The sequence below is a fragment of the Schistocerca gregaria genome, chromosome 11 (assembly GCF_023897955.1).
Source record: "Schistocerca gregaria isolate iqSchGreg1 chromosome 11, iqSchGreg1.2, whole genome shotgun sequence".
NCBI lineage: Eukaryota > Metazoa > Arthropoda > Insecta > Orthoptera > Acrididae > Schistocerca > Schistocerca gregaria.
Window position 1 is genome coordinate 94,073,577 of NC_064930.1, and position 27,831 is coordinate 94,101,407.

The 27,831-nt window shown below is 44.9% G+C and overlaps 1 protein-coding gene across 1 annotated transcript in view; it reads right to left on the reverse strand.

Moving 5' to 3' along the window:
- Positions 1-659: 659 nt before the first annotated feature.
- Positions 660-27,831, reverse strand: part of LOC126294962 (ankyrin-3-like) — a 136,721-nt gene continuing 109,549 nt past the window's right edge. The window contains exon 6 of the mRNA XM_049987188.1: positions 660-1,191. Coding sequence (XP_049843145.1) covers positions 711-1,191 — 481 coding nt within the window. The 3' untranslated portion in view covers positions 660-710. The remainder of the gene's footprint in view (positions 1,192-27,831) is intronic.

The window sequence follows — 27,831 nt, forward strand, 5'->3', positions numbered from 1 at the left end:
ATCTGAGATGGCTCTTCGATTCTCTTTAATTAAATGTAAACTGATAATACGACTCCAGATTGTAGGCCTATGATGTGGAGTGATTACTGTTACCAATGTCACATTGTACATTCACGAAGTATTGAACCATATGCATGGTAAATCGTGTCTGAGATGCGTTCTAAACACAAAGCTTATACGGGAGTAATCTGGAATTGGTTCAGCTTACACTAGATTAGCATTGCACTGTACATGTCGTAGCAAACACATTTTAATAATCAAATAATGTGAAGGAATGGGTCGAATACCTTACAGGGATCCAAAATAAGTTTAACAATCATTGATATTTTGCGTTTTTACCTTGAAAATTGGGTGTTCACTTAGCGAATCATCAGAGGCTATTCAGCATCTCGCCCAGCTGCATTCAAAAAAGTTGCTTGAACATTTTATGTGCTGGGAGAAATTGAAGGTCAAGACAGAAAACTGGTGTTTATTGGTAATAAATGGAATGTTTTTCAGTAGTTGATTGATTTTTTGCAAAATACTTATATTATTCAGTGGTAATCTCGTTGTGGTGTGACTTGCGTAGTTACATATATTATGTATGTAATGATAGGTATAAATGAATGTTGGTAGGATTACTATTTTGTATTCTTTATTATAAAAATAACGAAAAGTCGTTTAGTGAAGCTATAATTGTTTTATTCCAGATGTTCATAGTACAGGAAGCTTCACGTCAGCAACTGTACCAGCTGCTGATTGTTGTTCTGCCTGGCGAGATGACGGGGGTTGGCCCCACTGTCGTCCCTCGCTCCTTTGTCAGCCCCTGCCTGCAGCAGCACAGCCACAACCTCTGGGTGCCCATAGAGAACTGCCCTGTGTAGCGGCGTCCGCCCATCCTCATTCCTGGCGTTGAGGTCTGCTGAGGCCGCCACCAACAGCCGAACCACAGCTGCGTGGCCATACCTTGCGGCTGTGTGCAGAGGCGTGTTCTGATCGTCGCTCCTGGCGTCCACTTCTGCTCCACCCTCCAGCAGACATCTCACCGCCTCGACGCGTCCCTCCACTGCTGCCCAGTGCAGAGCAGCCATCCTCTCCGAGCCCGTAGCCCCCACGTCTGCCCCTGCTGCGAGCAGTGCCTGCATCTCCCCCACTGCTCCCTGCTTAGCTGCCTGGATCAGCCTACTACCTCTCTCCTTTCTAGAAAGTGTCCTGCACAAAACATCGAGATTCTTACACTTTACTGTAATCACTCTGCAATTAGGCTGTTTATGTTTTTATATTGGTAACGCCACGTAGCGCTCAGTATGAAAATCACTGGCTGTGCTGTGTGCAGTCTGTGGCTGGTTGGACTCATTGTTGTAATATTCGCTATTGTAGTGTTGGGCAGTTGGCTGTTAACAGTGCGTAGCGTTGCGCAGTTGGAGGTGAGCCGCCAGCAGTGTTGGATGTGGGGAGAGAGACGGTGGAATCTTGAGAGCGGACGATCTGGACATGTGTCCATCAGAGACAGTAAATATGTAATATAAGATATCATGGACTGATATACAGGGTGTTACAAAAGGTATGGCCAAACTTTCAGAAAAATTCCTCACACAAAAAGAAAGAAAATATGTTATGTGGACATGTGTCCGGAAACGCTTACTTTCCATGTAAGAGCTCATTTTATTACTTCTCTTCAAATCACATTAATCATGGACTGGAAACAGTCAGCAACAGAACGTACCAGCGTGACTTCAAACACTTGTTACAGGGAATGTTCAAAATGTCCTCCGTTAGCGAGGATACACGCATCCACCCTCCATCGCATGGAATCCCTGATGTGCTGATGCAGCCTTGGGGAATGGCGTATTGTGTCACAGCCGTCCACAGTACGAGCACGAAGAGTCTCTACATTTGGTACCGGGGTTGTGTAGACGAGAGCTTTCAAATGCCCGCATAAATGAAAGTCAAGAGGGTTGAGGTCAGGAGAGCGTGGAGGCCACGGAATTGGTCCTCCTCTACCAATCCGTCGGTCACTGAATCTGTTGTTCAGAAGCGTACGAACACTTCGACTGAAATATGCAGGAGCTCCATCGTGCACGAACCACATGTTGTGTCGTACTTGTAAAGGCACATGTTCTAGCACCACAGGTAGAGTATCCCGTATGAAATCGTGATAACGTGCTCCATTGAGCGTAGATGGAAGAACATGGGGCCCAGTCGAGACACCACCAACAATGCCTGCCCAAACGTTCACAGAAAATCTGTGTTGATGATGTGATTGCACAATTGCGTGCGGATTCTTGTCAGCCCACACATGTTGATTGTGAAAATTTACAATTTGATCACGTTGGAATGAAGTCTCATCCGTAAAGAGAACATTTGCACTGAAATGAGGATTGACACATTGTCGGATGAACCATTTGCAGAAGCGTACCCGTGGAGGCCAATCAGCTGCTGATAGTGCCTGCACACGCTGTACACGGTACGGAAACAACTGGTTCTCCCGTAGCACTCTCCATACAGTGACGTGGTCAACGTTACCTTGTACAGCAGCAACTTCTCTGACGCTGACATTAGGGTTATCGTCAACTGCACGAAGAATTGCCTCGTCCATTGCAGCTGTCCTCGTCCTTCTAGGTCTTCCCCAGTCGCGAGTCATAGGCTGAAATATTCCGTGCTCCCTAAGACGCCGATCAATTGCTTCGAACGTCTTCGTGTCGGGACACCTTTGCTCTGGACATCTGTCTCGATACAAACGTACCGCGACACGGCTATTGCCCCGTGCTAATCCATACATGAAATGGGCATCTGTCAACTCCGCATTTGTAAACATTGCACTGACTGCAAAACCACGTTCGTGATGAACACTAACCTGTCGATGCCGCGTACTGATGTGCTTGATGCTAGTACAGTAGAGCAATGAGTCGCATGTCAACACAAGCACCGAAGTCAACATTACCTTCCTTCAATTGGGCCAACTGGCGGTGAATCGAGGAAGTAGAGTACATACTGACGAAACTAAAATGAGCTCTAACATGGAAATTAAGCGTTTCCGGACACATGTCCACATAACATCTTTTCTTTATTTGTGTGTGGGGAATGTTTCCTGAATGTTATGCCGTACCTTTCTGTAACACCCTGTATATATATTATGACTTTTGAACACTATTAAGGTAAATACATTGTTTTTTCTCTTTCAAAATCTTTCATCCGCTAACTATGCCCATCAGTAGTTAGTGCCTTCAGTAGTTTGAATCTTTTATTTATCTGGCAGTAGTGGCGCTCCCTGTATTGCAGTAGTTCGAGTAACGAAGATTTTTGGTGAGGTAAGTGATTTGTGAAAGGCATAGGTTAATGTTAGTCAGGACCATTCTTTTGTAGGGATTTTTGAAACTCAGATTGCGTTGCGCTAAAAAAAAATATCACGTGTCAGTTTAAGCACAGTCATGTATAATTTTTCTAAGGGGACCTTTCAACACATACGAAATGGAGACACCTGTATTAGAAGTGACACTGAGTAGTTCTAAATATAGTGACAAATTAGAAATCTAGACTTTTTCCTTCTATTTCATAGAACACTCTGAAAGTCAGTATAGCAGACTCATCTCATCAAAGTCTTCACCCAACACTCCATCGAAAAAACGTTTCATCTCAGAGCCAACTTTTAATGATTATATGAGCAGCCAACAAACTGAAATGGTTTCTGACCCTTTTAGAGCTTTCCTAAGAGTCATGCTTATGGTACTAGACCGCCATTATCTGCCTATGGAGTGTGCATTGGTTCACAAAGACCTGCAGTTTCACATGGAGTACTAACAATGGTAATAGTTTGTTTTAAAACACCCAAGTCATACGAGTGGTCATACAAGTGTAAGCCAAGTCCATAACTTAAGAGTTTGTCAGGTATGGAGCAACCCAAGTGACCCACATACAGACATCGATATTTGTTTTTGTCACCGTTGCTGTTGTAATGGTAATCAGTTCCAAACTGCTTTGGGTTAGTGACACCAAAACACATGTAGTCTACATGTTCTCATTTATACTTGAACCAACACTTTAATTATCATCTGGTTGTCCCATCAGCATGTAATGTTTTCTACATCTACATGACTACAACTCAATTCACATTTAAGTGCTTGGCAGAGGGTTCATCCAACCACAATGATACTATCTCTCTACCATTCCACTCCCAAACAGCGCGCGGGAAAAACGAACATCTAGACCTTTCTGTTCGAGCTCTGATTTCTCTTATTTCCTTTTGATGATCATTCCTACCTATGTAGGTTGGGCTCAACAAAATATTTTCGCATTCGGAAGAGAAAGTTGGTGACTGAAATTTCGCAAATAGATCTCGCCGCGACGAAAAACGTCTTTGCTTTAATGACTTCCATCCCAACTCGTGTATCATATCTGCTACTCTCTCTCCCCTATTACGTGATAATACAAAACGAGCTGCCCTTTCTTGCACCCTTTCGATGTCCTCCGTCAGTCCCACCTGGTAAGGATCCCACATTGCGCAGCAATATTCTAACAGAGGACGAACGAGTGTAGTGTAAGCTGTCTCTTTAGTGGACTTGTTGCATCTTCTAAGTGTCCTGCCAATGAAACGCAACCTTTGGCTCGCCTTCCCCACAATATTATCTATGTGGTCTTTCCAACTGAAGTTGTTCGTAATTTTAACACCCAGGTACTTAGTTGAATTGACAGCCTTGAGAATTGTACTGTTTATCGAGTAATCGAATTCTAACGGATTTCTTTTGGAACTCATGTGGTTCACCTCACACTTTTAGTTATTTAGCGTCAACTGCCACTGCTCGTTGGATGACCTTACTAGACGGTAAATTACAGCATCATTTGCGAACAACCTAAGAGAACTGATCAGATTGTCATCCAGGTCATTTAAAACGACAAGCTCTTGCTACGATGCATTACTAAAACAGACACACTGTAGTTTGCAGGAAGATGCACATCGAAGGCTACAATGAATGAAGTGCGAAGGTAAGTTCTACCAAACTGTACTTCATTCTTCCCTATAGAATCACAGCTTATATCATATCGTCTGTAGTTGTCTCAATATCCTGTCTGAACATCTTCTCTGTAGGCCATGATTACTATCATGCAATTTCAAAACAGAAACTTTGGCGTGGTGTTTTGTGGGTACTGCTATACTGCTAAAATAAAGTATCAATACTTGGAATTGCATATCACTCATTAATTCATACCAAAATGATGAAGACACAGCTTAATGATTAATCCTACATGAGAGACAGTCTGAGCTCACAGTCAAGATAACAGAATTAGATGAAACTCCTCTAGCACTGTAATATTAAAAAAAAATGCAATATATATCTCCATGTTTCCACAGTTAAGATTCTACATCTACATTCTACATTTATCCTCAGCAAGCCACCCAAAGGTGTGTGGCGGAGGGCACTCAATGTGCCACTGTCATTACCTCTCTTTCCTGTTCCAGTCTCGTATGGTTCGCGGGAAGAACCACTGTCTGAAAGCCTCCGTGCGCGTTCGAATCTAATTCTACATTCGTGATCTCCTCGGGAGGTATAAGTAGGGGGAAGCAATATATTTGATACCACATCCAGAAACGCCCTCTCTCGAAACCTGGCGAGCAAGCTACACCGCGATGCAGAGCGCCTCTCTTGCAGAGCTGCCACTTGAGTTTGTTAAACATCTCCGTAACGCTATCACGGTTACCAAATAACCCTGTGACGAAATGCGCCGCTCTTCTTTGGATCTTCTCTATCTCCTCCGTCAACCCGATCTGGTACGGATCCCACACTGATGAGCAATACTCAAGTATAGGTCGAACGAGTGTTTTGTAAGCCACCTCCTTTGTTGATGGACTACATTATCTAAGGACTCTCCCAATGAATCTCAACCTGGTATCCGAATTACCAACAATTAATTTTATGTGATCATTCCACTTTAAATCGTTCCGCACGCATACTCCCAGATATTTTACAGACGTAACTGCTACCAGTGTTTGTTCCGCTAACATATAATCGTACAATAAAGGATCCTTCTTTCTATGTATTCGCAATACATTACATTTGTCTATGTTAAGGGTCAGTTGCCACTCCCTGCACCAAGTGCCTATCCGCTGCAGGTCTTCCTGATTGTTGTACTATACAGAATAAAATTTTACTTTATTTCCGTAAGTGAAATATAACGTTCATAATCTATGCATGTTCACAATCTGGATGGTACTAATAGACTGAGAAATTATGTTTTATATAAATAGCAGAAGGGGAGAAGTCTTCAGCATTGTCAGATTGTTTTCTTAATCATTTAAATGGTAAATATTAATACTAGATGCCACTTGGCCTCACCGACTGACATCGAACCTCTCCTCAGTGCAGCACTCCATGAAGAATGGGCTGCCATTCCACAAGAAACCTTCCAGCACCAGACTGAACGTATGCCTGCGAGAGTGGAAGCTGTCATCAAGCCTAAGGGTTGGCCTACACCATAATAAATTACAGCATTACCGATGGAGGGCGCCACGAACTTGTAAGTCAGTTTCAGCTAGGTGTCCGGATACTTTTGATCACATAGTGTATGTTTTCGCACAGGGCAGTGCACTTAGATCCTGCTTCCACACAAAATTTCTTTAGATGTAATTTGAAACATACGTAAATTTCGCTGAAAGCAGGTATTATATTGAACATATCAAAAGACAAATAATATTTGGAAAAGGATGTAGTTTCTCTGGTACATTTCCCAAATACACTACTGGCCATTAAAATTGCTTCACCAAGAAGAAATTCAGATGATAAACGGGTATTCATTGGACAAATATATTATATTAGAACTGACATGTGATTACATTTTCACGCATTTTGGGTGCATAGATCCTGAGAAATCACCACCCAGAACAACCACCTCCAGCCATAATAACGGCCTTTATATGGCTGGGAATTGAGTCAAACAGAACTCGGATGGTGTGTACAGGTACAGCTGCCCATGCAGCTTCAACACGATACCACAGTTCATCAAGAGTAGTGACTGGCGTATTGTGACGAGCCAATTGTTCGGCCACCATTGACCAGACGTTTTTAATTGGTGAGACATCTGGAGAATGTGCTGGCCAGGGCAGCAGTCGAACATTTTCTGTATCCAGAAAGGCCTGTACAGGACCTGCAACATGCGGTCGTGCATTATCGTGCTGAAATGTAGAGTTTCGCAGGGATCGAATGGAGGGTAGAGCCACGGGTCGTAACGCATCTGAAATGTAACGTCCACTGTTCAAAGTGCCGTCAATGCGAACAAGAGGTGACTGAGACGTGTAGCAAATGCCACCCCATGCCATCAAGCCGGGTGATGTGTCGGTATGGCAATGACGAATACACGCTTCCAATGTGCGTTCATCGTGATGTTGCCAAACACAGATGCGCCAATCATGATGCTGCAAACAGAATCTGGATTCATCCAAAAAAATGAGGTTTTGCCATTCGTGCACCCAGGTTCGTCGTCGAGAACGCGGCATCCGCGGCTGTGCTGGCAGTGAGGCACTCGTGCCGAGACCTTACTGCGGCCGCCATCGCCTTCATAAAGGCCCGCAACATCCAGGTGATGGCCACAGAGGGATGGGCTGACGCGATGCGGAACTACGTTGAAGACCTGATAGTAGTGACCCAGCTGCTCGCCGATGCCCCACCGGGTCCCAGCTTAGCACGGCACGAGCTACTCGTCTGAGTTTCCCGGTTCTATGTGGTGTTTTATTTTCGAGGCTACAGTATTTGCTGCTGACTGCCCATGGGTAAATCTCTCCTGTAAAACACACCGTCACTGATTGGCGATGCTTTCACTGACTTCGTCCAATTCTGATATTGAACTGTGTTTATTAGCTGATACGATAGATAAAAAAAAATCGGGTAAGAACCAACTATTACGTAATATCAAAAACCGTTTTGACCTTTAAGTGATCCATCCTTATTCAGTCATTACTTCTATTTTATTGTTACTTTGGTTTTGGCTGCAAGCTTCTGCACAAATGATGTAAAGAAACCCCGGGAAAAATGGGCTATATAAAAACTTAGAGATACACTGTGTGATCTAAAGTATCTGGACACCCGCAAAAACACACCTTTTTTTATATTAGGTACATATTGCCGCGGCGGCTCGCGGAATTGGCGTTCCCATCTGGAAGCGGCAGACGCTAGCGGTAGCCAATGACGGACAGCCGCTGAGGTACGAGGCGGGACCCATTGAAACGCTTGGTGCGTTTCATTAACTATGTCTTACACCTACACCAAGGAAAGACGAAGCTGGGTGCAGACATACCAATATTTCGTTTTCTGTACAGTATACTCTTTCACATATTTCATTATTCATGTTTTCTCATTTCACCATAAACAGATTTCGTGACTACTGTTCATGATTCTTCACTATCTCCAAACTCATTGAAACAATGTACGATAAAAGAGATTATTCAGATAGTTAAGTGAGAGAAAAAATTTAAATGTGATACGGTAGCAGGTACACGAAAACATTAAGAACACAAAGGCTAGGGGGAAGGGATGAAAGTGGAAGCCTGATAGAATTTCTCACAGAACATAATGTAATCATCACCAGCACCTTGCTTAAGAATCACGAAAGAATAATATATATTTGGAACAGAGTTTTCGAAGCCACATTTTAAGCTACAAGACATTTCCCGGTGCAGACGCAAATCTACACTAATTTATTGGTTACGAGCTGCAGATTACAACTAGGTTACAACTAAAGAGACAGTAAATGGCAGCAAGTTAAGGAGATGGAACTTGAATAAGTCAAGACCCACAGTTTTTCGATAATCTTAAAGTTACCGTAAATCTATTGGTTATGACCTGTAGATTAAAACTGAAGAAACTGCAAAAACGTGGAAAATTAAGGAAATTGGACCTGGATAAACTGACTAAACCAAAGGTTGTACAGAGTTTCAGGGAGAGCATAAGGGAACAATTGACAGGAATGGGGGAAAGAAATGCAGTAGAAGAAGAATGGGTAGCTTTTAGGGATGAAGTAGTGAAGGCAGCAGAAAAACAAGTAGGTAAAAAGACGAGGGCTAGTAGAAATTCTTGGGTAACAGAAGAAATATTGACTTTAATTGATGAAAGGAAAAAAATATAAAAATGCAGTAAATGAAGCAGGCAAAAAGGAATACAAACGTCTTAAAAATGAGATCGACAGGAAGTGCAAAATGGCTAAGCAGAGATGGCTAGAGGACAAATTTAAGGATGTAGAGGCTTATCTCACTAGGGGTAAGATAGATATTACCTACAGGAAAATTAAAGAGACTTTTGGAGAAAAGAGAACCACCTGTGTGAACATCAAGAGCTCAGATGGAAACCCAGTTCTAAGCAAAGAAGGGAAAGCAGAAAGGTGGAAGGAGTACATAGAGGGTCTATACAAGGGCGATGTACTTGACGACAATATTATGGAAATGGAAGAGGATGTAGATGAAGATGAAATGGGAGATACGATACTGCGTGAAGAATTTGACAGGGCACTGAAAGACCTGAGTCGAAACAAGGCCCCCGGAGTAGACAACATTCCGTTAGAACTACTGACGGCCTTGGGAGAGCCAGTCCTGACAAAACTCTACCATCTGGTGAGCAAGATGTATGAAACAGGCGAAATACCCTCCGACTTCAAGAAGAATATAATAATTCCAATCCCAAAGAAAGCAGTTGTTGACAGATATGAAAATTACCTAACCATCAGTTTAATAAGCCACAGCTGCAAAACACTAACACGAATTCCTTACAGACGAATGGAAAAACTAGTAGAAGCCGACCTCGGGGAAGATCAGTTTGGATTCCGTAGAAATACTGGAACACGTGAGGCAATACTGACCTTACGCCTTATCTTAGAGGAAAGATTAAGGAAAGGCAAACCTACGTTTCTAGCATTTGTAGAGTTAGAGAAAGCTTTTGACAACGTTGACTGGAATACTCTCTTTCAAATTCTAAAGGTGGCAGGGGTAAAATACAGAGAGCGAAAGGCTATTTACAATTTGTACAGAAACCAGAAGGCAGTTATAAGAGTCGAGGGGCACGATAGGGAGGCAGTGGTTGGGAAGGGAGTAAGACAGGGTTGTAGCCTATCCCCAATGTTATTCAATCTGTATATTGAGCAAGCAGTAAAGGAAACAAAACGAAATTTCGGAGTAGGTATTAAAGTCCATGGAGAAGAAATAAAACGCCGATGACGTTGTAATTCTGTCAGAGATGGCAAAGGACTTCGAAGACCAGTTGAATGGAATGGACAGTGTCTTGAAAGGAGGATATAAGATGAACATCAACAAAGCAAAACAAGGATAATGGAATGTAGTCGAATTAAGTTGGGTGATGCTGAGGGAATTAGATTAGGAAATGAGACACTTAAACTAGTAAAGGAGTTTTGCTATTTGGGGAGCAAAATAACTGATGACGGTCGAAGTAGAGAGGATATAAAATGTAGACTGAGAATGGCAAGGAAAGCGTTTCTGAAGAAGAGAAATTTGTTAACATCGAGTATTGATTTAAGTGTGAGGAAGTCATTTCTGAAAGTATTTGTATGGAGTGTTGCCATGTATGGAAGTGAAACATGGACGATAAATAGTTTGGACAAGAAGAGAATTGAAGCCTTCGAAATGTGGTGCTACAGAAGAATGCTGAAGATTAGATGGGTAGATCACATAACTAATGAGGAAGTATTGAATAGGATTGGGGAGAAGAGAAGTTTGTGGCACAACTTGACCAGAAGAAGGGATCGGTTGGTAGGACATGTTATGAGGCATCAAGGGATCACCAATTTGGTATTGGAGGGCTGTGTGGAGGGTAAAAATCGTAGAGGGAGACTAAGAGATGACTACACTAAGCAGATTCAGAAGGATGTAGTTTGCAGTAGGTACTGTGAGATGAATAGAGTAAACAGATTCAGGAGGATGTAGGTTGCAGTAGGTGCTGGGAGATTAAGAAGCTTGCACAGGACGGAGTACCATGGAGAGCTGCATCAAACCAGTCTCTGGACTGAAGACCACAACAACAACAACAACAACTAAATAACAAAGCTGACAGATGTAAAGGTAATATCCGGAGTATCACGGGGAAGTGTGGTAGGACCGTTGCTGTTTACAGTATATATGGAAATGGAACTGAGCGTTTGGCGTCAATGGCCGGGAGGCCCGTTGCGGGGCAGGTTCGGCCGCCTTGGTGCAGGTCTTACTACATTCGACACCACATTGGGCGGCCTGCGCGCCGGATGGGGATGAAATGATGACGAAGACAATACAACACCCAGTCCCTGAGCGGAGAAAATCTCTGCCCCAGCCATTAACTGAACCCGGGCCCGTAGGACGGCAACCTGTCACGCTGACCACTCAGGTATTGGGGCGGACACAGTATATATAAATGAGCTAATAGAAAGGATCGGAAGCTCTTCAAGGCTCTTCGCAGATGATGCAGTTGTCTATACCAAAGTAGCAACGCCAGGAGATAGTAAGAATTTGCAGAACGACCTGCATAGAATTGGTGACTGAAGCAGGCTCTGGCAGTTGACCGAGAACGTAAATAAACGTAACATATTGGGCATACACAGGAAAAGAAAGCCACTACCGTACAGCTACACTATTGAAGACAGCCAGAGACAGCGCCTGCCGCAAAATATCTAGGAGTAAGTATCCAGAGCGACCTTAAGCGGAATGACGATATGAAACAGATAGAGTGAAAAGCAGACACCTGACTCAGATTCGTAGGAAGAATCTTAAGGAAATGTAACTCATCCACGAAAGAAGTGGCTTATAAAGCGCTTGTTCGCCGGATTCTTGAGTACTGTTCATCTGTCTGGGATCCCTATCAGGTTGGACTGATAGAGAAGATTCGTCGAAGAGCAACACGTTTCGTCACGGGATCGTTTAGCTGGCGAGACAGCGTTACGGAGATGCTAAACAAACTCCACTGGCAGACGTTACAACAAGAGAGGCGTTGTGAATCACGGAGAGAGTTACTATTGAAATTTAGTGGCAGTCGAACAACATATTACTTCCCCCCTCCCCTCCCCCCTCCCAACAACCATTCTTCCCAGGTACTATTCACGAATGGGACGCGTCTGGAGGGATCAGACAGTGGTACCGTAAGTACCCTCCACCACACACCATTACGTGGCTTACGGAGTGTGATGTAGATGTAGATATCTATACATTACCGGCCATTAAAATTGCAACATGAAGAAAGATTACAAATAACAACATTTGATTTGTTACTTACATATACATACTTATGAGGGTATTTAGGGTGTGTGATGTGGCACGCAGAGTTGCCACCTCAGTGAGAGTCAATAGCTCTGACACGTCTGCGTGTCAAGTCGAAATAAGCTCGGCTGGCGGACAGAGGTGTGGTTTCAGTCCTATGTGCGTGTGCATCTGTCACAGAGGACGCGTAGCAGACGCTACAACAGTCTCTCGGCGACCTGTGAGGTCTGGGGAATGCGCTGACGAGGGCAACAGTCGAATAACTTCTACATCGACGTAGGTGACGACTGCAGGAGCAACATGCGGTCTTCTGTTACTGTGTTGAAAGATTAGAAAATGGAGAGCTCAAAGTTTCAGCGTTAACATGTCCTAAATGTAATACCTGCTGTTTAGATTACCTCCTACACTTGTGATCAAAAGTATCCGGACGCCGCCAAAAACATACCTTTTTCATATTAGATGCACGGTGTTGCCACCTACTGCCAGGTATTCCATATCAGCAACCTCAGTAGTCATTAGACATCGTGAGAGAGCAGAATGGGGCGCTCCGCAGAACTCACGGGCTTCGAAATTGGTCAGGTGATTGGGAGTCACTTGGGACATACTACATCTGTACGCAAGATTTCGACACTCTTAAACATCCCTAGCTCCACTGTTTCCAATGTGATACTGAAGTGGAACGTGAAGGGACATGTACAGGACAAAAGAGTACACGCCGACCTCGTCTGTTGACTGACAGAGACCGCCAACAGTTGAAGAGGGTCGTAATGTTGCAAGTAGGCTGTTTAGGTTTTTATATTGGTAACGCCAGGTAGCGCTCTGTATGAAAATCACTGGCTGTGCTGTGTGCAGTCTGTGGCTAGTTTGCATTGTTGTCTGCCATTGTAGTGTTGGGCTGCTGGATGTTAACAGCGCGTAGCGTTGCGCAGTTGGAGGTGAGCCGCCAGCAGTGGTGGATGTGGGGAGAGAGATGGCGGAGTTTTGAAATTTGCAAGACTGTTCCTCTGCAAACCTTCAAAATTTCGTGCAATGATTTACTACATCTAATGCTGCACAATAACTACGTTGAACTTCGAAACAAAATTAAGTCATTTATGGGAGGAAGGTATCAGTCAAGAAGAAGTGTAAAAGTCAAATTTTTGGGCCAAATAGTTTTGTGAAATCGAATGATAAAGTGTGTCACAGCAGTCGAAACACCTTGTGTCAGCACAGGCGAGCAGTGCGCTGATGACAAAATCGAGCACATTGCGGAATGCGGGGAGCACGTCTCTGTAGCAGCCGTGGTGGCTTTACTTCATAAACTGCGCGCTCCCCTCTAAACGTAAGTTTGCGAACTATACTGTACTATGGCGCTGCTTCTCTTGGCGCGTACAGCTGGCAACGCAGCAATCTCCCGCGTGTGGGCGGGCATGCGCCAACCGACAAGATAAAAGAATTGAACTATAGTGTGGGTCATGGCCACTAAGGGATCTGTGGCAATGAACAAGCCGATAGATTGGCTAGGATGGGGGCAACAACTCCATTTATGGGAGCGAAACCCGTCTTGACAATCAACGAGGCTACGATCAAATTAGAACTACGGAACTGGCTTAGGAAGCAGCACGTAGGATATTGGACTGAGGTCCATAAACAAAAATATGGTAAGGTAATGGCGCCCAAGCCATGTCTTAAAAGAAGCGCTGTAGTGCTGGGATTGAACAGGAAAGAGATCAGACTCATGACTGGCCTGATGACCGGCCATGGGAACGTCGAAAAACACCTATGCACAATGGGTATAATGGAAGAGGATCCTAATTATAGCATCTGGGATGAGGGTGAAGAAACTGCATCACACCTAACCTTTGAATGCACGGCATTGGAGAGTAAAAGATACAGAATCTTCGGGACAACTAGACCTGAAGAAATTGTGTCTAACAAGAAACTGGTAGAGGGACACATTGCACTATTTAAGGGCACTGGTTGGCTTTGCTAGATATACAGGGAGCGATACCGCACAATAAACCTACCCTCCTGGAAGTGGAAAAGAGAACACATTGACACCGGTGTGTCAGACCCACCATACTTGCTCCGTACACTGCGAGAGGGCTGTACAAGCATTGATCACACGCACGACACAGCGGACACACCAGGAACCGCGGTGTTGGCCGTCGAATGGCGCTAGCTGCCCAGCATTTGTGCACCGCCGCCGTCAGTGTCAGCCAGTTTGCCGTGGCATACGAAGCTCCATCGCAGTCTTTAACACTGGTAGCATGCCGCCACAGCGTGGACGTGAACCGTATGTGCAGTTGACGGACTTTGAGCGAGGGCGTATAGTGGGCATGCGGGAGGCCGGGTGGACGTACCGCCGAATTGCTCAACACGTGGGGCGTGAGGTCTCCACAGTACATCGATGTTGTCGCCAGTGGTCGGCGGAAGGTGCACGTGCCCGTCGACCTGGGACCGGACCGCAGCGACGCACGGATGCACGCCAAGACCGCAGGATCCTACGCAGTGCCGTAGGGGACCGCACCGCCACTTCCCAGCAAATTAGGGACACTGTTGCTCCGTCATCGAACCCATCGTTCTACCATTCCTAGACCGGCAAGGGAACTTGCTGTTCCAACAGGACAATGCACGTCCGCATGTATCCCGTGCCACCCAACGTGCTCTAGAAGGTGTAAGTCAACTACCCTGGCCAGCAAGATCTCCGGATCTGTCCCCCATTGAGCATGTTTGGGACTGGATGAAGCGTCGTCTCACGCGGTCTGCACGTCCAGCACGAACGCTGGTCCAACTGAGGCGCCAGGTGGAAATGGCATGGCAAGCTGTTCCACAGGACTACATCCAGCATCTCTACGATCGTCTCCATGGGAGAATAGCAGCCTGCATTGCTGCGAAAGGTGGATATACACTGTACTAGTGCCGACATTGTGCATGCTCTGTTGCCTGTGTCTATGTGCCTGTGGTTCTGTCAGTGTGATCATGTGATGTATCTGACCCCAGGAATGTGTCAATAAAGTTTCCCCTTCCTGGGACAATGAATTCACGGTGTTCTTATTTCAATTTCCAGGAGTGTAGTTTCGGTGCGGGCAATGACGGGTCAGACCTAAGCTGTTTTAACTCTGCTGTTAAAATCGATCAATCAATCAATCAGTTTCATACAAACGGAAAGGGAAACAGAAAACTGTCTGTGCGGCACGACACGTGTCGTAGCCACTATCGCCTTGATGCTGGTGTGAGAGACGCACGCTCGGCATAGCCGACTCGTTCCACAGTCCTCAGCTTGTGCTAAGCCAACAAATGCTACAAACAAGGTTTAGCGAGAAAGGCACAGCCTCTCTTCCAAACGTTCCCCCTTTTAAATCCACAAAAAAATTGCGATGCACTTTCGCACACGCGGTTCAAGCACTAACATTGTACGTCCAAAAATGGCCAAACTGATTTACGATGTTCGCCAGAACTGTTACTTCATTACTTATCACCTGAATAAACATCGTAGCTCTCGTACCGCAACCCAGGAAGCAATAGCAACCTTCAGAATATCACAAGTCATCCAAGGAACTCATTCACCGATGAAACGAATCGCAAGTTCTGTTATGACGTGCTTCGTTGGAGAATGGTAGCACAATCAGAATCGTAATGCTACTTACGATGTTTGTACAGGGGAAGTTTACTGTCTACAGGTGCGCGGAGTTTCGGTTATAATAGGTACCTGCTATAATAGGTACCGGGAATTAAATTTTTTTACTGATTATATAATGAAGTCTAACATTTAAAATGCGGAACCTAATTCAAAATGCTCCTCACGTGTCACTGTTAGAGCGATGCTGCCCCAGTAATAAAAGGAAGACCCATGGAAGGCAAATGAATCCATCCTCACATACAGTAAATAGACCACAGGAACCTGTCCACAGACGTTTGGCACACAAAGGCCGAAAGAGTGCTGAAATGTAAGCTAGATTAATGAAGCGTGGATGCGATCCCAGCTTGTGCAGACTGAAATATCATAAAAATGCAACCTATGGAAACAGACAGGATATGTTTGATAACTTTCGGCAATTGGAAGATCGTAGCAGGCAGCTAGAATTCAGCTGTCGACACGTCAAAAACTGTAACAGAAAACAGATCCGAAATGTGACTGGCACAAGAAGAAAAATTTCAAGACTATGTTCAGCTGACGGGTGTATCATTAAGGTGCGTCAGGAAATGTTCCTTCATTACCGCTCTATTACAGATACGTGAGTGAGGACTACCGTGAAAAATCTGGGATCAGTTGAAATTTTGTTACCTGGTATGGGAGGAAATCATTCGGGAAAGGGCAATACAACACAGCCTCGAATAAAGTATTCAGTGCGATAGCATGTAAATAGCTTTCCTTGTATGCAATCAAATGACACAGGGAAACAAACAAGCAGAGAATAGCCCGATTCCGAACTCAGCACTGCAACGATGCGTAGATTGTACCGAGAATGAATCAACGAAGGTAAATATGTTTCCTTGAATCCGTGCCACATTAAACCAATACACGGATAAATTCAAACAAGAATATAATTTCTGATTGTGTCAGTTCAAAAATTGTGAGGGTGCAGGACACAAAACAAGTTCTTGTGGAGAAGAAAAACCAAAGTTTGCAGACAAATACGTCTCTCATTGTCATCGAACAAAGAAAAAGACAAACCTGTACCGCAAGACATGGGCAAGATGGGTCCCAAAGGAGTTGACGCGGCTACACAAGGAAACAAGGTTGACAGTGTGCACATAACTAAAGGAACATTATGGAATAGAAGGTGAGCATTCCGTCAACAAAATTTTAACTTGTGATGAAACTTGGGTTCACTATTATGAGCCAGAATCAAAAAGACGAAGCATGGGGTGGAAACACACCCACTCACATGTCAAGAAAAAATTCAAAACCCAAACACCAGAAGGGAAAGTCATGTTGATGGCGTTTCAGGATGGGGAAAACCCAGTTTCTTGTGATTACCTCGAAGAGCAGCGTACAATGAACAGTCAATATTGCTCGGATTTGCTTTTTAAACAAGGTGAAGCCAGCCATGAGACAGAGACGTCTTGGATCTGAGAGGAGAGGTGTGATTCTCCAGCAAGACAACACACATCCTCATAGTGCTCAACTAAACCGTGAAACAAAATGGCCTGGGAGGTAGTGTCTCATCTCCCTTACAGTCCTGATTTAGGATCCAGTGATTTCCGTTTGCTTGGTGCACTGAAGTAGATATTACGTGGTAAAAGGCCAACAAGTACGTGAAAAACTTTGTGGGAAATTGGTTCATACATCAAGATAAAGAGTTCTTTGCAATAAAAACGCCTTTAGCCTCTTGGGACAAGAGCATAAATGTTCAAGGAGATTATGTTGACAAGTAGAAAAGGTATTTTTTTGTAAAAATAAACGCTTTTTTTCTCCAGACCAACTTGTCTCTTTAATTATTAAAGGACCCTCGTATGTCTTCGAAGATGCAATGAAACTGAGGTAAATATGGATTCATACTGTTTAATTAATCTTTTTTTTTCTTCTCCTGTAAAGCCGATAAAATGGCGCTACGATGGTAATACTTGGAGCCGTCGATATGACGTATACTAACCCGTTCCTCAACTCTGTCGCGTCCTCAACTCCGTCGCGTCCTCAACTCTGTCGCGTCCTTTTGTCAGTCAAGGTTGGTACAGACTCCAAACACTGGACCACTGCTCTGAACCTCGTTCTCGTCCTAAACTAATGCACTAAAATCTCCCAGGCGCACCCGACCTATACAAGGCTTCCATTTAACTCTCCTACTGGCAGTTTCACACCTTCCTGCATTTCACAGTGATATGTAGTATAGCTGCCAGGTGTTTCTACAATGGGGGTGACTGCAGAAGTTTGCCCCATATGTAGCAGTAGAATAGTATCAAACTCTTTCTCTTACTCGCAGTCACTATTAGGTTGGTGCGTAGGTTCTCAGCGTTTTTGTTGTGTATGTTGATATTCCGGGTTCTGTGGGTTTGTTTCTCGATTCTTATTTTTTGTTTGTAGTTGAGTGTTTCTATTTGAGTTTACATAATTATCATTTTCTCATCTGGAGATAGCGAGTGAAGCTGTGAGCGCCTGAAATGGAGTGCCAAGTGCAGAAATCGGAGCATATCTGTCTGTGTTGAGGGTGACAGCAGCGGAGACAGGTAGAAACATTTGCGCCGTGTTTGGGGACAATGCTATTGGACAGAGCACTGCAAGAAAATGGCTTTCTCGATTTTGAGGACGATCGTTTCGACGTCAATGACTCTTCACGTTCAAGAAGACCTTCGGAGTTTCATGAAGATCGTTTAAATGCCTTAATACGCAATGATCAATGTCACTGCAACTGAGAACTGGCAAATGTAGTGAACTGTGATTATTTCACCGTAGTGCGACAGTTGGGGAGCATTTAAAGTCGAGTGAGCTTGCTCTAAGCCAAAGGAACGAAAATTAGCGGGTGGGTCACATGTGTATTAAAATGGTTCAAATGGCTCTGAGCACTATGGGACTTAACATCTGAGGTCATCAGTCCCCTAAAACTTAGAACTACTTAAACCTAACTAACCTAAGGACATCACACACATCCATGCCCGAGGCAGGATTCGAACCTGCGACCGTAGCGGTAGCGTAGGTCTAGACTGAAGCGCCTATAACAGCTCGCCCACAGCGGCCGGCCATATGTTCATCTGTGCTTGCTCGTCATCAACTGATTGGTGAACAGCTCCGACCATTCCTATCCTGTGTCGTTACTGGTGACGAGAAATGGTTTCATTATGCTAACATAAGGAAAAGAACGGAATAACTGAGCCCGAACAAAGCAGCAACTCCCTGTACGGAAACCTGTGCATCCGCAAAAGATAATGTTATCCCCGTGGTGGAGGGGAGCAGCGGTGTGGTGTAGTTCAAATTGCTTCCTCAATGTTAACCATCACTGCCGACATTTATTGCCCATGTAGTGTCCCTTTTGCGATATTCACCATTACCGAGGTGAAACATAAATAAAAACGACTGTATGTGGATCAAAATGAACTGCAAACATCGATTTAGTCTGCGAAAGGTAATAACACTAAATGTAAAAATATGGATCGATAGATGCAGAAAAGACACGATTTTTATTGTATGAGATTATAATGTGTAAGTAATTTTTAAAAAGTATTATTATGTTTGTAAGAGTATAAAACACAATGCAATGCTCACTCTTCTGTCTAATCTGTTTTGTTCTGTTCGTTCTGGTGTTATCTGGAATAAGGTACGCAAGCTATTGTGCTGCGCTAGCATTTGTTTCTGTCGTAACGTAATTGCAAATAATTTAATGGTGTAAACTGTGTCCTGGTAAGAATATATTAGTATAAAGTGATCTCCGTGTGTTATTTCAAGAACCTACGCCACATTTATCTTATGAAAAGAATATTTAATGAAAATTATTTAGCATGTTTCCAGCTGCTGCGGAGCGAGTAGCTGTGATCTCTGGCTGTTAACAATTAGCCGCCATTACACGGTAGATTTAAAAAAAAATTTTTCACGGCACAATGTCTGATAGCCGGAGCGGAAGAAATTATGTGAAAATATTCAGTGAGATTAATTGAAGGAATCCAGTGAAATAGTAATAATTTCAGATCAGGGAACTGGAGCTGACAAATACTACGGTATTGCATTTACAGTAATTTGTAGGGAGCGTGGCGCTCGATAAAACCAGATATAACACGCAATTAGCAACCTAGGAAATTTATTATTTTGCTTATTATATCTCTTTTGTTTTTTTGAAAGCTAAACTTAAAAACTAACTACAATAAAAATCGGTAACAGATCACGATAAATCAAAGGACAAACAAATTTACTAGGAGAGTGTAAACAAATTTACTAGGAGAGTGTTTCCTCTAAATAAATAGTTACGTTATTTTTTTAAGAGATATAATAAATGGGTGACGAGAAATGGTGTCTTTATGCTAACATGAGGAAAAGAACGGAATAACTGAGCCCGAACAAAGCAGCAACTCCCTGTACAGAAACCTACGCATCCGCAAAAGGTAATGTTATCCCTCTGGTGGAACAGCAGCGGTGTGGTGTACTGCGAATTGCTTCCTCAATGTTTAGCCATCACTGCCGACATTTATTGCCCACTGAGACATCTTGCATATGCGGTCCCAGGATATCTACCGCGAAGACTGCTTGAAAAAAAGTTAAAATGTGTGTGAAATGTTATGGGACTTAACTGCTAAGGTCATCAGTCCCTAAGCTTACACACTACTTAACCTAAATTATCTTAAGGACGAACACACACACCCATGTCCGAGGGAGGACTCGAACCTCTGTAGCGACCATTTCCGCTAGACTGGCAGAAAAACTATACCGGAGTTGGTTTGCGAATAATTCCGCGTCCACCTTGTTCTCCTGATCTTGCGCCCTCAGATTTTCACCTTTTACGCTCTCTGTCGAACAGCCTTCAAGGAACTTTTTTCCGGATGAAAATCCGCTCCGAACATGGTTCGACGAATTACTCGCCTGAAAACCACGTGATTTCTACAGTCGCGAATCGGAAAGCTACCCCAGCGTTGGCAGACTGTTCTGCCTAATGAAATAGAATATACACTGGAGAGCCAAAGAAACTGGTACACCTGCCTAATATCGTCTAGGGCAGGGATCCCCAAACTATTTTGGACAAGTGACCCGTTTTCCAAAATGAGCTGTTACCTCAGACGCCCATGGCCAATTTACCTACTTTTAAGATCAACCCCCTTATTCATAATGGTCCGCTAACTTAAAACAGCTGCTACGGAGTGTTATTTTTCATTCTGACTTAGATCAATAGAAGAAGACAGAGTGAGAATTAGCAATGCTATTTCCTACAAAAATATTAATTATTCTTAGTACACGTAACACAACATAAACAAAACAGTACCTACCTATCTTGAAAGTTTTAAATAAGAACTTTTGTTAATTAAATAGGGGTCGATTTTTAGACCTCAGTTTTCGTTTACGTCGACCCCTAGGAAACCGATATCGACCCCAAGGGGTCGATATCGACCACTTTGGGAATCTCTGGTGTAGGGCGTCCTTGAGCATGGACAAATGCCGCAACACTACGTGGCATGGACTCGACTAATGTCTGAAGCAGTGTTGGAGAGAACTGACTCCAAGAATCGTGCAGGACGGTCCATAAATACGTAAGAGTACGAGAGAGTGGAGATTTCTGAACAGCAGGTCGCAAGCCATCTCAGATATGCTCAGTAATGAGTCTGGTGGGCAGCGGAAGTGCTTAAAGTCAGAGGAGTGTTCCTGGAGCCACTCTGACGTGTCACGTGTCGCATTGTCCTGCTGGAATTGCCAAAGTCCGTCGGAATGCACAATGGACACAAATGGATACAGGTGATCTGTCAGAGTCGTGAGGGCGTATCACAGGCTCCCGTATTACTCCAACTGCACAGCCCCGGCATCATTACAAAGCCTCCAACAGCTTCAACGGTCCCCTGCTGATTTGCAGGGTATTAGATTCCTGAGGTTGTCTCTATACCGGTACACTTGCATCCACTCTATGCGATTTGAAACGAGACTCGTTCGACCAGGCAACATGTTTCCAGTCATCAACAGTCTAATGTCGGCGTTTAGAGGACCAGGCGAGGCGAAAGCTTTGTGTCGTGCAGTCATGGAGGGTAGACGAGAGGGCCTTCGGCTCCAGAAGCCCATATCGATGATACTGAAAGGGTCGCCCGCTGACACTTGTTGGTGGCCCAGCACTGAAATCTGCAACAGTTTGCGGAGGGGCTACACTTCTGTCACGATGAACGATTCTCTTCAATCGTCGTTGTTCCCGTACTTGCAGGATCTTTTTCTGGCTGCAACGATGTCGGAAATTTAATGTTTTACCGGATTATCCGAAAATTACCTCGAGCAGTTAAAGAGAGAACCGACTCGTGGAGATAACATCCTGGACCTACTGATAACAAACAGACCAGAACTTTTCGACTCTGTAAGGGCGGAACAGGGAATCAGTGATCATAAGGTCGTTGCAGCATCCCTGAATATGGAAGTTAATAGGAATATAAAAAAAGGGTGGGAGGTTTATTTGTTTAGCAAGTGTAATAGAAGGCAGATTTCAGACTACCTAACCGATCAAAACGAAAATTTCTGTTCCGACACTGATAATGTTGAGTGTTTATGGAAGAAGTTTAAGGCAATTTTAAAATGCGTTTTAGACAGGTACGTGTCGAGTAAAACTGTGAGGGACAGGAAAAACCCACCGTGGTTCAACAACAAAGTTAGGAAACTACTGCGGAAGCAAAGAGAGCTTCACTCCAAGTTTAAACGCAGCCAAAACCTCTCAGACAAACAGAACCCAAACGATGTCAAAGTTAGCGTAAGGAGGGCTATGCGTGAAGCGTTCAGTGAATTCGAAAGTAAAATTCTATGTACCGACTTGACAGAAAAACCTAGGAAGTTCTGGTCTTACGTTAAATCAGTAAGTGACTCGAAACAGCATATCCAGACACTCCGGGATGATGATGGCATTGAAACAGAGGATGCCACGCGTAAAGCTGAAATACTAAACACCTTTTTCCAAAGCTGTTTCACAGAGGAAGACCGCACTGCAGTTCCTTCTCTAAATCCTCGCACAAACGAAAAAATGGCTGACATCGAAATAAGTGTCCAAGGAATAGAAAAGCAACTAGAGTCACTCAACAGAGGAAAGCCCACTGGACCTGACGGAATACCAATTCGATTCTACACAGAGTACGCGAAAGAACTTGCCCCCCTTCTAACAGCCGTGTACCGCAAGTCTCTAGAGGAACGGAAGGTTCCAAATGATTGGAAAAGAGCACAGGTAGTCCCAGTCTTCAAGAAGGGTCGTCGAGCAGATGCACAAAACTATAGACCTATATCTCTGACGTCGATCTGTTGTAGAATTTTAGAACATGTTTTTTGCTCGAGTATCATGGCGTTTTTGGAAACCCAGAATCTACTCTGTAGGAATCAACATGCATCCCGGAAACAGCGATCGTGTGAGACCCAACTCGCTTTTTTTGTTCATGAGACCCAGAAAATATTAGATACAGGCTCCCAAGTAGATGCTATTTTTCTTGACTTCCGGAAGGCGTTCGATACAGTTCCGCACTGTCGCCTGATAAACAAAGTAAGAGCCTACGGAATATCAGACAAGCTGTGTGGCTGTATTGAAGAGTTTTTAGCAAACAGAACACAGCATGTTGTTATCAATGGAGAGACGTCTACAGATGTTAAAGTAACCTCTGGCGTGCCACAGGGGAGTGTTATGGGACCATTGCTTTTCACAATATATATAAATGACCAAGTAGATAGTGTCGGAAGTTCCATGCGGCTTTTCGCGGATGATGCTGTACTATACAGAGAAGTTGCAGCATTAGAAAATTGTAGCTAAATGCAGGAAGATCTGCAGCGGATAGGCACTCGGTGCAGAGAGTGGAAACTGACCCTTAACATAGACAAATGTAATGTATTGCAAATACATAGAAAGAAGGATCCTTTATTGTATGATTATATGATAGCGGAACACACACTGGTAGCAGTTCCTTCTGTAAAATATCTGGGAGTATGCGTGCGAAACGATTTGAAGTGGAATGATCATATAAAATTAATTGTTGGTAAGGCAGGTACCAGGTAGAGATTCACTGGCAGAGTCCTTAGAAAATGTAGTCCATCAACAAAGGAGGTGGCTTACAAAACACTCGTTCGACCTATACTTGAGTATTGCTCATCAGTGTGGGATCCGTACCAGATCGGGTTGACGGAGGAGATAGAGAAGATCCAAAGAAGAGCGGCGCGTTTCGTCACAGGGTTATTTGGTAACCGTGATAGCGTTACGGAGATGTTTAACAAACTCAAGTGGCAGACTCTGCAAGAGAGGCGCTCTGCATCGCGGTGTAGCTTGCTCGCCACGTTTCGAGAGGGTGCGTTTCTGGATGAGGTCTCAAATACACTCCTGGAAATTAAAATAAGAACACCGTGAATTCACTGTCCCAGGAAGGGGAAACTTTATTGACACATTCCTGGGGTCAGATACATCACATGATCACACTGACAGAACCACAGGCACATAGACACAGGCAACAGAGCATGCACAATGTCCGCACTAGTACAGTGTATATCCACCTTTCGCAGCAATGCAGGCTGCTATTCTCCCATGGAGACGATCGTAGAGATGCTGGATGTAGTCCTGTGGAACGGCTTGCCATGCCATTTCCACCTGGCGCCTTAATTGGACCAGCGTTCGTGCTGGACGTGCAGACCGCGTGAGACGACGCTTCATCCAGTCCCAAACATGCTCAATGGGGGACAGATCCGGAGATCTTGCTGGCCAGGGTAGTTGACTTACACCTTCTAGAGCACGTTGAATGGCACGGGATACATGCGGACGTGCAATGTCCTGTTGGAACAGCAAGTTCCCTTGCCGGTCTAGGAATGGTAGAACGATGGGTTCGATGACGGTTTGGATGTACCATGCACTATTCAGTGTCCCCTCGACGATCACCAGAGGTGTACGGCCAGTGTATGAGATCGCTCCCCACACCATGATGCCGGGTGTTGGCCCTGTGTGCCTCGGTCGTATGCAGTCCTGATTGTGGCGCTCACCTGCACGGCGCCAAACACGCATACGACCATCATTGGCACCAAGGCAGAAACGACTCTCATCGCTGAAGACGACACGTCTCCATTCGTCCCTCCATTCACGCCTGTCGCGACACCACTGGAGGCGGGCTGCACGATGTTGGGGCGTGAGCGGAAGACGGCCTAACGGTGTGCGGGACTGTAGCCCAGCTTCATGGAGACGGTTGCGAATGGTCCTCGCCGATACCCCAGGAGCAACAGTGTCCCTAATTTGCTGGGAAGTGGCTGTGCGGTCCCCTACGGGACTGCGTAGGATCCTACGGTCGTGGCGTGCATCTGTGCGTCGCTGCGGTCCGGTCCCAGGTCGACGGGCACGTGCACTTTCCGCCGACCACTGGCGACAACGTCGATGTACTGTGGAGACCTCACGCCCCACGTGTTGAGCAATTCGGCGATACGTCCACCCGGCCTCCCGCATGCCCACTATATGCCCTCGCTCAAAGTCCGTCAACTGCACATACGGTTCACGTCCACGCTGTCGCGGCATGCTACCAGTGTTAAAGACTGCGATGGAGCTCCGTATTCCACCGCAATCTGGCTGACACTGACGGCGGCGGTGCACAAATGCTGCGCAGCTAGCGCCATTCGACGGCCAACACCGCGGTTCCTGGTGTGTCCGCTGTGCTGTGCGTGTGATCATTGCTTGTACAGCCCTCTCGCACTGTCCGGAGCAAGTATGGTTTGTCTGACACACCGGTGTCAATGTGTTCTTTTTTCCATTTCCAGGAGTGTATATTGCTTCCCCTTACTTATACCTCCCGAGGAGATCACGAATGTAAAATGAGAGAGATTCGAGCGCTCACGGAGGCTTCCCAGCAGTCGTTCTTCCCGGGAACCATACGCGACTGGAACAGGAGAGGGAAGTAAGGACAGTGGCACGTAAAGTGCCCTCCGCCACACACAGTGGGTGGCTTGCGGTGTATAAATGTAGATGTAGATGTGGATGTAGATTCCTGAAATTCACGGTACACTCTTGAAATGGTCGTACGGGAAAATCCTCACTTCATCGCTGCCTCGGAGATGCTGTGTCCCATCGCTATAACAGCAAATGGTTCAAATGGCTCTGAGCACTATGGGACTCAACTGCTGTGGTCATTAGTCCCCTAGAACTTAGAACTACTTAAACCTAACTAACCTAAGGACATCACACACATCCATGCCCGAGGCAGGATTCGAACCTGCGACCGTAGCAGTGGCACAGTTGCGGACTGCGCGCCTAGAACCACGAGACCACCGCGGCCGGCTATAACAGCAGGTTAAGACTTACTTAAATCTTGATAACCTGCCATTGTAGGAGCAGTAACCGATCTAACAACTGTGCAAGACCCTTGTTGTCTTATATAGGGGTTGCTGGCCGCAGCTCCGTATTCTGCCTCTTTACAGATCTCTGTATTTGAATACGCATGTCTACCAGTTTCTTTGGCAGTTCAGTGTATTGTTGATGACTAAAGTCTGTGTTACGTGTACCTACTGCGTTTATTAAATTCGCGGAGCAATGCTAGGAACTTGTGCAGCAACCTAATAGTACTGCCTTGATACGTATGTATACAGAGTTTTCCGCTGTCCCCTTGAGTTGAGTGTCCGCTGTAGACGACGACATCCTCTGACAACGCAGCTGCTGCTCTTTAGTGAAACGTTGATGTATGCTGAGAATTGTAGGGTCCTACTGAAACTTGTTTTTGAGCAACTTACAGGTTTTTAGTTTCCACTGATACGTTGCCACTGTGTTGTATCAGTGAAAAATTCGCTGATGTGAGAACGTGTCTGACAAGATAATCTGTAGAATTGTCTTGTAATAGCCTCTACGCACTGATGTTCGGTGTGGAATGCCTTTTCTAATGTGAGAAAACTACGAGGTGCTACCCAAAATTTTCGAGACTGGTGCTGCCATCTGCTGAAAACCTTACCTTTGGACTAATTGTCACCATAACCCTCAAACAAGTTCCCATCAACATGTACATACCAGTCCCAGCGCTTCTGCTAGTGGTCAAACGTTTTCTGGAAGTCCTGTCCTTTGAGGGACACCTCCACCAGCGATGCTTCTTGAATCCTCTGTCGAACCGACGGCCTTTCAACTTCAGTTTCAGGTTTGGGAATAGCACGAAGTTGTAAGGCGCCAAATATGGCGAGTACGCTGCGTGGGGTTACGACCGCCATGTTGTTTTTTATCAGAAAGGTCCTGGCGAGCGAGGACGTGTGACAGGGTGCGTTGTCGTGAGACAGCAGCCAGTTCCCTTGATACCAAAGTTCGGGCAGTCGTCGCCGAGAGTTTTCACGGAGCTGCCGCAAAACGTCACAGTAGTATGTACGAGGGTTGGTCAAAAAGTAATGCCTTCCATTTTTTTTCTACTTAAAAAAAATAAGTTAAGTGAAAAATTTGAATTTGGCGCCATTCCTCAAACCTTCTTCTGCAATCCACTGCAGTAGTAACTTTCTGTGTCAACAGGTGGCAGCACAGCAGAAGTTTGTAAGATGGCCGACATCGATGTTCGTTTGAGACAGCGTTGTGTGATTGAATTCTCGAATGCAGAAGGTGAAACGCCCATACGCATTCATGAAAGACTGAAGAAGGTGTATGGTGTTGTGACAGTGGATGTCAGCACTGTTAGACGATGGGTTCGTCGTTGTAAGGAAGCTGAAGGGCAAACACCGTTGACTGACGAAAAGCGGAGCGGTAGGCCGGTGAGTGCAGTGACTCCACACAACATTCAGCAAGTTGATGACATCATTCGTGGTGACCGTCGGGTGACTGCAGATGAAGTGTGTCGCATTATTTATCTTAGTAAAGGCAGTGTGATCACGATTATTAAACAATTGGGGTACTCAAAAGTTTGTGCACGGTGGGTTCCAAGAATGTTAACCGATCAGAATAAAGAGGCAAGGAAAACAATAGCCTCCCAACACTTGCAGCGCTTCCGTTTGGAGGGAGATGAGTTTCTGAAAAAAATTGTGACCGGGGAGGAAACATGGGTGCATTTTTTTGAACCCGAATCAAAGAGGCAGTCAATGG